This window comes from Photinus pyralis, unplaced genomic scaffold (assembly GCF_008802855.1).
Source record: "Photinus pyralis isolate 1611_PpyrPB1 unplaced genomic scaffold, Ppyr1.3 Ppyr1.4_LG3b, whole genome shotgun sequence".
NCBI lineage: Eukaryota > Metazoa > Arthropoda > Insecta > Coleoptera > Lampyridae > Photinus > Photinus pyralis.
The window spans coordinates 24348900-24361407 of NW_022170510.1; the positions used below are offsets into that span (position 1 = coordinate 24348900).

At 36.0% G+C, this 12508-nt stretch overlaps 1 protein-coding gene across 1 annotated transcript; it reads right to left on the bottom strand.

Moving 5' to 3' along the window:
- Positions 1 to 413: 413 nt before the first annotated feature.
- LOC116166428 lies at positions 414 to 5131 on the bottom strand. Its single transcript, XM_031481380.1, has 8 exons — positions 4964 to 5131; positions 4630 to 4912; positions 4429 to 4574; positions 4235 to 4383; positions 4145 to 4186; positions 3983 to 4089; positions 3592 to 3936; positions 414 to 589 (listed from the first exon to the last, which is right to left on the bottom strand). The coding sequence occupies exons 1-8, from the start codon at positions 5129 to 5131 to the stop codon at positions 414 to 416; spliced, it is 1416 nt and encodes a 471-aa protein (XP_031337240.1).
- Between the last annotated feature and the right edge of the window lie 7377 nt (positions 5132 to 12508).

Here is a 12508-nt window from a genome sequence, read left to right on the forward strand (position 1 = left end):
TAATTAGGGACATTACGAAAAGTTTCTCGAATTTTAATCATAGTGTATGCATGTAAGATTGATCATTTAATTTAATTAAACCTCTGGAGTTGAAAAACTTCCACATTTCGACGTTACAAAATTGATCACGGCAAGATTGAGTGATGAGTAAACTATCCTCATTGAGTATCGGAAAAAATCCAGCTTTAAGGCTTTGATGTATACTGTTTGGTAATATCATTGGCATATACTGCTGGTTGGGAGTCGAGCAACCCCGATTCTTAGCTAATTAAACTTCAAGTTTTAAAATTAGTATTCCGCAACGTAAAAAATTAAGTTAATTTGAAAATATATTGTTTCTGTGTGTGGTGTATTATTGTTATCATATGAGCATTAGTATGTACTTTGCGCTGCGTTGTGCATTCCATCTTGTTCTATGTTCTGTATCTAAAGTAATGGTAACAATTGAGAAACCCCACAGAAATGTGTTGTCGACATTCGTGATTTGTGTTTAGGGCGGTGATGCAGTACAGATAAAGGGGAGGAAATACGAATACTCTATACATTTCTCCTACGCTCGTAACATTCTCATCTTGCCTGTCGCTGTCAACTACAAAACATAAATATTAGAGTAGTATTCTAAATTTATGTGGCACATAGTGCATTGTTGATGGATTACGTCATCTTCGTCGTATGCAAGTGCATCATTTCGTTAACAGCCACTCTTCTAGGATTTGTTCAATCATTATACTACGCTAAGCAAGTGACCCAGATCACCTCAAAAATCAATACCACAGCTTAGTAGATAATAATTGTGCATGTCATTGCATTTCTTATGTAAAATAAGTGAGTGCAAATGTTGCAACAAGGATAATTTTTTCAGTGGTAATCAAAGAACTTGCACCTAACAATGCTCGCTGCCGGTCGCTCCAGGAAAATGTAATGTAGGTGATAAATTGGTGACGTGTAGATGACAGAAATGGTGATTGAAATTGAAATTCTCTTGGTTGTAGTAAACGGCGGCGTGTTGCAATGATGGAACACGGATTAATGTAAGGCATAATTAGTGTGTATCAGATGGTTATTATTTAAAAGTGATACTTTTGGACTGAAAATTGTTGCATTCAACCGTTGAGTGAAGTTTCACTCAACGATTAAACGCTTACAGACATAAAGTTGACGTTTTCATTAAACCTGTCATTTTATATAGTATAAGTAGTCGTATAATTTAATGTCTAGGGAAAAAAGTACATCCTTTTTACCCTCAAAGAAAATGCTTTCCGCAACATTTGATTTTTTCAGTTTTAGGTTTCACTGTAAGTAATTGCGGTAGCGTGTTAATAGGTGAGTTACCATCCCTAGCAATTATGCAACTATAGTTCATATTTTATGGTATAACTCGCTCGCGATAATTTATAATTTAGATCTCCCTGTTCGTCGATCATGGCACGCAATGCACTTTTTTTTTGTGGGATGACACGCTGATTTCCATTTCATCCTTAGAAACATGTCAAGCTCTCTTGATTCAATTGACTATCATGGTTCATGGTGAATGGTCAGGCACAACCTTGATTGATAATATAATACAAATTTTGAAAATAGTTTTTGAATAATCGGTATGGTTGTGTTAGCTGTCGTAATTTAACGGGAATAGTTTATATCCATTTTGAGTACGCATATCAAATATTATAACTATATTTCTGTTCATGAAGAGTATCAGGTAAACTAATGGAAATAATGCATACTCCCCAGGATTATTTGGAAAATGTGCAACTCCTGAGCAAAGATAATATTCTTTTACTGATAGCATCAATATCGACATCTATTCATTTCTATAATACGTAACTTTGAGTTACGAATTCCTTTGAATATGCAACCATCCAATAGTTCAAATTCTGTAATACCCCGTACACACGGCAACGATTCGTCTTTCGTTATAACGAATCATTATTTTTTTTAATAGTTTAACACTTTTTTATATAAGTATTCGCCGGAAAAGTGGACTGCCCCGATTTACTCTCTTTAATAGACATCTTAGTGCCTAGGCAATCATCCAGACAACATTGTTTTTCCAATGCAAAAGAGCTCAAACAAATCTTATGTTAAAATCACCAGTGAATGTTATGTGTAGCAACTTCAACAAAATATCTCATAGTTGTGATCTCTTTAACTCCGTCATTTCCGAAATCTTAGACGCTATTCATTTAAGACCATATAATATTCCATAATTTTTTTAAAATTTTTCGTAAAATAATATTTGATTATTAAGTTATCTATTCGTTATTTTGTAATTTAATTGCCCTGTAAATGGTGTTTTAACTGTTGGCAAAATATACGCTATTATTATTATCTAAACCTCCACTTCATTGAGCAAACGAAAACCTCTATGATATAGAAAAAGAAAATTCGCATCCGCAGATTAAAAACCGCAAGAAAGTGATTGAGCATGCGCGGACTTGCATTTCTTCTTGGTAGTTCAATTCTTCTAAAATTTCACCGGAAGATGCTTCCTATTAAAAGCAAATTAAAATCGCGGGTCACAGAACAAGTTGCGCATGTGTAGACATAACTTTCTTTATTTGTAGATCACTTTTCTGATATTTTAACTGAAGGTGCTTTACAAGCGAATTGAAAACACACATCTTATTCGCAGGCATCTGCCTTTGTTTTCGCCCGTTCGGCATGGTTAAAGTCACTAAATATAGAAAGTACCGCAATCCATTGGGTTCGTGTGTTAGAGAGAGAACGCATGATTTTTGCCCAAAAATTGCGGAAGTTACCAGATTCTAGTAACTTTAATGTTAGGGATTGTTCCACCTGTTTGGAGATATCTGTATATATTTTTATAAAACATGACAGTACTATGAAGTTAGGTTATAAAAAATGACAGCTATTCAGATTTTATTTGTCAATTTTTTTAAGTTGGCAGCAAATTTGCCCAAAAATGGCGGATGATTGCGGTACTTTCTATATCTAGTGACTTTAGGCATGGTATATAGCTTTTTCCATTACTTGACCTATTCGGCTCAAACTTTCTATGACGACTATATGCCAGTTAATTTTGCGCCCCACAGACGACAAGTAATGGCATTAAATTAACCTGCCCAATTTTTTCATGAACGATTATTTTTGATGCAGAAATTGAGTACCAATTATGTGCCGTTTTGTCACGTTGGAATGAAATTTGCTAGCAAAGATGTTACTGTCCTGGTAACTTTTCGTTGCTGGGCGGTTTAACAAAGTCGAGGATCGCACCTTATAAGATTCTGTCGGAATTTTACTTTTTAAAAAAATATAGGAAATGATCAAGACGTCATTTGCCCATCGTTTTTCGCCGGACAAGATTGGAAGTACCATACTAGCAATTTATATTGGATTCCACACTTTCAAAAACTCGCATCTACGTTAGGTTATCCAGTGGATTACTTTCCCTTAGGTGGGTCTAAAAACTTGGCTATCAACAAGTTATAACGCTATATTCTCATTTAACTTAAGCAGTAATTCTAGTATCTACTATATTGTTAAATTGTTTCGATTCATATATTTAAATAAACGTTTTAATCTTATTACCTAATGTTATAAAACACAAGGATACATAAATAAACACCATACTCTTGCTCCGAGTGCAACTTGAACTGATGTTTTGGTTCCTTGCGGAACTTGAAGCATCTTCAAATGCATTCTTTTCCTGTAGTATGTCTACTATTCCATCTTTATTTTCGTCTTTGTCATATGTCTCTGTAGCGACCCGATCTTCAATGTCGTCAGTGCTTTCCTCAAGTACAACATCTTCGGCATCAGTATCTTCTTCATCATTGTCTCCCTCATCATATTCCTCTTCTTCGCGTTTTCTTAGATCGTAATCTCTACCTATCAGCAGTCTCGTCCTTTTCAACCCTATGTTTCGGCTGTAGGTATTTTGTCTCTGTTTCATTATATTCTTGTAGTACTCCCATTCTAAAGAACGAAGATGAAGTTTGATCCAGTGAATGAACATGTTTACCTGTCTCCCTCGAATTTAACTGTTTTGATTTGTGTCTTCTGGACAATTTAAGTATTCCGTCTTCTATATAGATGAAACATTTGCATTCTTCCGTGCCGGGAGGACAGCTGAAAACTGTCAGTTAATGTCAGTGAATCATTACGCAAATGTGTGGGTTTGTACCAATTGCTTCCGGGACCCAAACAGTCAATTGCACCCAGTCCACTAAGAATTTCTGTAGTTAGTACATGTTCTAGCCAAATTTGCGCGTACCTGTTTTTGTTAATGCAGATGGCTTGTGTGTATCTAAAATCTTTAGAATTCGATGCTGTCTCATCGTCAAAATAATCTTCACTCCAGTCCGACCAGAATGATTCAATCTTAGGGGCCTGAGCAGTAGTGGTTCCGGGAAATTCACAGAACTGTAACTTGAACTTACAAACTCGTTCTTTAACGCTTGGATTTACCGGTTGACCCCCCATACACTTAGGATTACAGCTTACTGTGTGAATTTGGTGATTTACAGTGCTAGCATTGCACGATGCCACTCCGCAAACGTTTCTGGGCTCACATAACGTTTCTGGTAGTGGTGGGAGAAAGCACGTGGGGAAACCTGGAAAGCTACTAATTGTTAAATAAACTCATATTTATAGTATTTACCTAATTGCCTGTGACACGGTGGAGTTTTTCTCCTCCGAATTCTCGACTGCAATTGCATAATTCGCCGTGAAATGCCAAACCCGTTATATCACACAAGCGTCGGTGAACTCTGGAGGGATTATCCGACTTTTCTATGTCTATATCGAATGTACACTCATACGGGCGTTCTTTTGCTAAATCTGCTGAACAAAAATTCCATTTTCGCAGTGTTTCTGCATCGCATAATCCCAGAAAGTACTCTTGCACGTCAGTTCCCATTAGCAGAGATACAGTTCGAAATTCTACGTACACCTAAACCTTCACTTTGTTATACCAATTCTCGCATAACAGAAATGTACCCACCCCACAGTACTTTTCTCCAACTTCAACAATCGCGCATTGCTGCAAGTGTAATTGGCGAACCCATGACGAAATGTTATAACTAGGATCGCCAGTAATCGGAAGAATTGAATTAGAAACGTGCCTTTTAAACGATTTACTGCCTTCTGTTAAACATAACCATAAAACCATTACGAGCGAATATGACATTCTCAACTGACAATCGAATAAATTTTGACATTTTTCAGTAAATTAATTAAACTTAACATTCAATTTATTGAATTGTTTGATTTAGTACAGAATTGCGCTTTACTATTAGACAGAATGATTGCTTTGAAGTTCTGCATGGATGACGAATTTTATTGTAACCCCAAATTGTTCGTATTTGCATTTGGTTTCACGTTCGTATTCAAACATGTGAAATCCTACAACTGCACGATAATTACATGCGTTAAGCTTGATTGAACTGTAAGCAAATAAATTGTCACGCGTTGTATAAATTAATTACTTTATTCTTTTTCCTAATTTATGCCCTTTCTGTCCTTTATCAAAGGAAAAAGGTGCATTTATTGTTTTAGCTTTGTACAGCATTACAATGGCCCGTATGAATAAAAGTAAGCAAATGCTTATACTTGCAAAATTCAAAGTAAATACTCGTAACTGTCCCTTCATACTAGTCTGTTTAGCATGGTTTAGCAGCGCTACTGCGTCCTGTCCTTCTGCTTAGACGCGCTGCTAACACGACATACTATGCTGAAAACTGCATGCGGGAAACCGCATGCCGGAAAATAAAAAACCGCACCATGTATAATTAAATGCATAAAGACATACTACGTGCGTTTTGCGGTCGCGGCATATAAGCATTTAATTATACATGGCGCGGTTTTTTATTTTCCAGCATGCGGTTTCCCGCATGCGGTTTTCAGCATAGTATGTCATAGCACTAAGTCGCCCAGTGCAAGTATAAGCATTTGCTTCCTTTTATTCATACGGTCCAATATCTGGAAGGGATGTGGATTATTTTTGTAAGAACTGGACGAAAATGTAGACCGACGGTGATATTACAATAGGAGAGGACGTGCAAATCAGTAAATCGGAGAATGTTCAAAGTCAAAATTAAAAATTAAGTTAAATTAAATAATCCCTTGTATTTTGTTTACTCAATTCTGAAGAAATTACGCGCAGATAACATTTTTACAGAAAAATAAAGTTAATCTTCATGTAATTTCTTCAGAATTGAGTAAACAAAATACAAAGGATTATTTAAATAAAAAATGGCTTCAAATTGAAATACTACAATCGAAATTGTGTTCAATCTCAAATTAACGACCACATATATACTCTATGCCAAATAACAGCAAATAGAAAAAATAATTCGTGTAGATCCATTTTTTGGAGAATGTGTGGTTGAAGTAGGTCCTCCGTCCCACGCGATTTCGGTACCGCCGGAGGGTGGGAAGGGGGTTAAAGGTACAGTTTTGCAGGTCGGTTTTGGGGGGTCGTAGGAAAAAATTTCGCATTGTTTTCCCGCTATGGGCTCTTGAAGTGATTTTCAAAGAAACACTTTGAACGTATGTTGATGGTTGTAGTGAATTAAATTTTCTTCAATAATCGTAGACATGTGTGGTGTTTACTGTTTTGGCTTCGACATTTCGATTTTCGCCGGCAATATCATAAAGGCATCTAATTTTTTCGAAAAAAATCTAAAAAACACGTTGCTAAATAATATTTTTTAACAAGAAGCATGAGTGCTGGTGGCAACAAAAAAAATCCACGTGGTCGTAAAAAATGCACCAAATTAATGTCTTGAGCATTGAGATAATGTTCCTAGTTTTTTCCCAACGATCTTGGTGCATGAATAACGATTTTGACATGTTTTGATCAATCCATCTGACTTCAGAAATAGTACTTTGTGTACCAAGGCGGGAAAGTGGTTGTTTTCCGGGGCGAAGGAAGATATGGCCAGGCGAGGCGCAGCCGAGGCTGGCCACTTCCCGAGGCCCGGAAAACAACTTTCGTGCCGTGGTGCACACAATATTTTTTATCCTATACACTTACATTTAAAATTAATCCCTCAACAACGTCCGACCGCAAGCGCTTGAATTTGGATTTGCTTTAACGCGTCAACGTGCACGCGTTTGTTTTGTTTATTTCCACGTTTCCTGCTGACTACGCGAAAAAAATTTTACGAAACGGTGCAATCTAAGTGGGCCCACGAGTATATTTTTTACTCGTAGATTTACCCCTTTCCCTTATAATACAGTTCAACGCAAATTCAAATTCTAGCGCGCTTGCGATTGCACAGTGCGGAGTCACCGAAGGGAGTCACGGTGCAACAGAGCAGAGGTGCAAGTGGAGAATACCGATCATGTGCGAACTGAGTTGACATTTCCGGCATTTCACTGGCGCGTGATTATTTCCTTAGAAAATAACGGGATTTAAGGGGTTGTAATTAATACCAGGCGCATTTGAAATTATTACTGGTCTTCTGTATTAACAAATGTGTTTTAAAATTGAATGTGTGTTTTCAGGGACAAAATCACACCGGTTACATTTTAAATCCTTCGCAGTATCCATGTCTTGTCAAATGTTAGATGCTTTTAAGACTGGATTTATGCTTGGCGACGAAAGCGCAATGGGCACACTTTAAATCCTTGATGATCTTGTATTTTAAAAAAATGTGTTTTATAAATAGATTTATTCATTCCTTACAGTCACACTGGACACATTTTAACTTCGGGGTAGTCTCGTATGTTAAAATGCTACTTATTGCGGATAAGCGGTTTTCTACTTACAGTGCAAAGTACATCTTGGTGTTAAATGTATTGACACAGATGCTCGTTATTGAAAGTAAATGGAAAATTATGACTTAAGTTTGAAACGTTTGAATTGGTCACGTGATGTTGGGAAAGTATTCAAATTCACGAAACGTTGATAGGTATATAGAGAGAGGTTCGCGGTAATTAAATAAATTCTTGAATTCAGTAAAATAAAGTGAACATAGGGTAAATTTAATTATTAAATCAGTGTTGACGATTTTATGTTTCTTATTTAATTAAAAAGAAATAACTTCTTTGACATTTTATTACAATCGCGCCATCTAGCGTACATAAGGCGTATTTTTTTTCTCGCCTAGCCGACAAAATTGAATTTTCTCGCTCCATGCGTGCAATTGTCTTCTTTCGCGTCCTCACACAGGCGAGAAAATGTAAGTTTCTCCTTGTATAGGATAAAAAATAATTTAATATGTTTGAATCACACACATGCGGTTATCAAATGTGCACGTGGTGTATGTGGTCTTTCCGCATCAAGATAATGCGTTTGAAAGCTTTTACAACTCCAAATTCATGTGTAAAGAATATTTTGGGTACATTTTGCTCTAAAACTTTTGATCTAGATCACATTGAAGTTCACTACCACCACTGAATTGTTACACATATAAGAGTCATAGGGAATAATTTAGCGAAAGTCCGAACTCGATACATGACCTAGGGAACCAAATATGTTGGTTTAGCCCGCAGTACACCAAATTTCAACACAATCGGCCACTTTTAAAAAGAGTTATAGCGCACACGGACGGACGGACAGACGGACGGACGACAATACAAAACTATAAAATGATTAACGCCCACCGCCAAACAAGCAACGATTAACGTCTCCTATTTAAACAGTTTCCCTTTCTGTTCAACATCCGCCTCCACTTCCTTAACAAATTAATGCGCCGTTGAACTATAAAATGCAACTGTGTTTGCTTGTCTTGAAACTAAGTAGCTTACGCCGCGACAGCAAAATTTCTTATCTACGACCGGAGATATAAAATGTGTAAAATCTAATAATTCTGATACAAAACAAAATTGGCCTCGAATTTAACTAATATGATCGAATACAGTGTCCTGTTTCAAATTACAATCAACTTTTAGCGTTAAAAATAGTTGAAATGCACATACAGGGTGTCTCATCGTTATGCCAAATAAAACTTCCGCATGGCGTAATTAACACAACAATACGTACATATCCAGAAAACAAATTCAACGCAAAATTGTAGCCTGCTACATGGTGTCTGTGGCACCCGGTACAATAAAGTGGATATAGTGGAATACCTCCAAATAAATTTGGAAAAGTTGCTACTTCCAAATATAATCGAGTAGATTTTTAGATAGGTATCCGATGAATCTTTTACAAATCGAAACTTCTTAGTGTCACATTGGGAAGGGAAAATAAAAAATGGCAGAACTGATCGAAAGACGCGATTTTTCGAAAATATCAAAACGAACAAAGTGTTTGTAAAAGGGAGCAGTGGCGGCGGATACATTTACGTTCTTTCGTCTACTCTCTTTTGTAGTGTTTTAGCATTTAGTAGATACATACATTTACGTCCAATTTGGAAATGAAATACGTGAACCGCGTTTTGCATTCAATTGCAGCCCTTAAACATAAATCCTAAACTATCTACCATTTATATATCTCAATTTTTAAATGGAACAGATGGTAGAGATTGAAGGAATGCAATAAAAACTATCACATTGTGCTTACACAGTAATTTTAGAAGAATAAATCTTTTCAACAAAGTAAAAATTTATCACTTCTTAAATTCCGATACTTAGAAAATTTTGGTTTGTTTACAACACTTATACAGCCTTGCTTCATATATCTTCCACCTCGTTTAACGTTACGATAGGGTCCTATACTCGACTCCCGACTTAATGTAATGGGTGGCAAAGTCGCATCGACTTTCCTATCTCGTAACTGATATCCGCAATTGGAAACCAAAAGTTACTTTCCTTGGTATGGAAATTTTGTTTATAAATACGTTTGATTTATCCGATCGCAGTCATATCGGCCGCGAATTTATTGGTAATATATGGGATATAAATAACTAGTTCTAAGAGTCTACCGGATGAGCTTTTTTAGATTATACAAAAGTTTGATGAAACTTCGCAGTCTTTCATAGCCGGATTTAATACCAGAAAACCTCCGCGTGCTTTAGGGCAAAAAGCATGAGCTACTGGAAAGTCTCGAAGTACGTAGGTCAATATTAGCATAAGCCGCACAAAATGACATGCAACTTTGGGTTTAGACACAGAGTAAACAAACTCCTCCATTCTTATTGCAATCTGGATCTAACGATCTGTTTATAATGACTTTTTTTTTAATTACTAGGTGCATGTTGAGTTATTGCGAGCTTACTGAATCGAACTGTGGCAATTATATGATGAGCGAAAAGCGGGAGAATCTGTTGAACACGTAAATGTCTATAGTTGCTAATGCGTAACAACATAATCGGGAGCCATCCAAAAGAGTCTCAATTCGATTCGTTAAAATTCCTTTTAAGTAGCAGCTTTCGGCGTTTTAAATATACGGATTCCGGTGCTTTTTGTGACTCTGGGTTGGATTTTCCGAGGTCCGCCTATTCTCATGTCTAAGTTCCTGGCTAATGGACTGTATCTTGTTCCACTAGGTTACTTTATTTGGAAAAGGCGTGATATGAATGAAATAGAACTTGTCGCCTGTGTAACTAATGAATTAAACTTGGCACTTATTATCCCTTTCTATCTTTCTTAGATTTATTCTTCACTTTTATGGAAACATGAATTGGAAAGGTAACATCGCACTACTGCTCCCTCATTATGCTTTAATGATGTACTAACAGAATTCACAATTAATTATTTGGATGAATAAAATAATGTGGGTCATTTGAAGTTTTTTTAATTGAAATGCGTTGTACCTATTTGAAACAATGCCGAAAGGTAATATTGACATTGATGGGTTTATTTGCATTGGAAATAGATAAATGCGTTTCCTCATTTTTTGATTTAATATCTGCGATTTTCAATAATTTCAGTATATCAATTTATAATTAAGCTTTCATATTCATGCATTGTCTTTTGTGTATAACTCGCATTTATTTTCATGAAATGTATACGTATTCTTTTATATGTAGTGTTTCATTTTATTATATATATTAAATTGATCTAGAGGTAATATTTAAAAACTCCGCATCTCGAATGAGAGTTGTAGGAGTGGATTCGGTATATTAAAAAGGGGGGAGATTTCTATCACAATTCTTCATATTTTTAATATTTGTTTCGTCACTTTATTCTCTGATTAGAGTAAATAACAAGTTCTATTAATTTTCTTCCTAACGCAAATGTCTAGAAGGGTTGTAGTTTCGCATTGTTTATAATTATACATTTTTATCCTCACTGTGTTCGTCGGTCTTTTCCTCTACTGGTTTCTTGTTCAATGCGAGAATGAAAAGTTCTAACAATGTCAAACGTTTAACGCTCGAGTTCTATACAAAATCAATGCTATTGAATATATGTCGAATCAAGGGTCAAGTTTGCGAATGAACGCTATTTAATTAGGTACTAATGTAAATGTTTCCCGTCTGCAAAATTTATTTACACACTTGCCGCATTGCCACGTTGTATAGCAATACTTATTCTTGGTCGCAAGTAAGTGGTAGCTCGGGGTTCTCCAGTAATATTGGTAATACGTTTTCCCGGGCAATATAAATAAATAAAAAAAATAGTATGTGTGCTACAGGGTGAACACCCACGCGCTTCAGAGCCCTTTCTCTAGACTCCGCCATTCATATCGTCCCTCAAGTCACCACTCATATTTTTGCATGTCTCCCAACATGGATTATTTTAATTGAGTTACTAGCAATCGCAGTTGTAGTCTCCTAGCTGGTATTCGTTATTGCTCCTTCTACGAGAGTAAATTTTGCCCAAAATCAGAGTGTATCCTGTGCATTGGCCAATCGGTCTGGGAAAAATTGTTTTGTAAAATTACAAAGTTATGTTCCTTTTTAAAGTAATCTCGCCATTTTATTGATATAGCGAAGATAAGGGGCAAATTCCTTTACTTGTTACCGAATGGCAAACCGAATGGCAATTACTTAGCTTATGCACCCTTCCGTACATTATCTCTAACCTATCGATATCGTTTAGTGCGTTGGACCTTCCTAGCCGTATGTCAGCCATCGCTTTTGTTTACATATTAGCTGAGGTATTATAACTCAAGTTGTGTACAAAACTGGGAAAATAAATGACAGCTGATAGTACTGTATAATATATCCAAGGTACCGAACAAACTCGTGCCTCAAATTTTTCCATGTCATCATTCTGGTTGGCAGAGCAAAATCTTTATTTATGCACTAATTTCATTTGGGAAACTATAAAACAAATTTCTTGATTGACAGTACTAAATGTTGTTAGTTTACCAATAGGAGTAAGATCGATTAAAAAAAACTCCTCATAATTTCTTAGATTTGGCGAGGTAATTCTAAATCAGAGTGAATAACTGAATATAATCTCCTGGGATCCAAACAAAGCCCAATTGTTTTGTAACGTTACTCCAACAATTAGCGACCACACAACTTCAACCTCCGAAGTTTATTTCACAACTTTTGATTAACACCTAAAGTAATTTTTAAATTTAATTTTAAAATTACTGTTATAATAATATTAATACTTGATCTAGATACATACACTCATCATCACATTCAGAAGGCAGTCATACTCAAAACCTGCAGCATCACCAGAACTTTCCTCAGAAATAACTAGC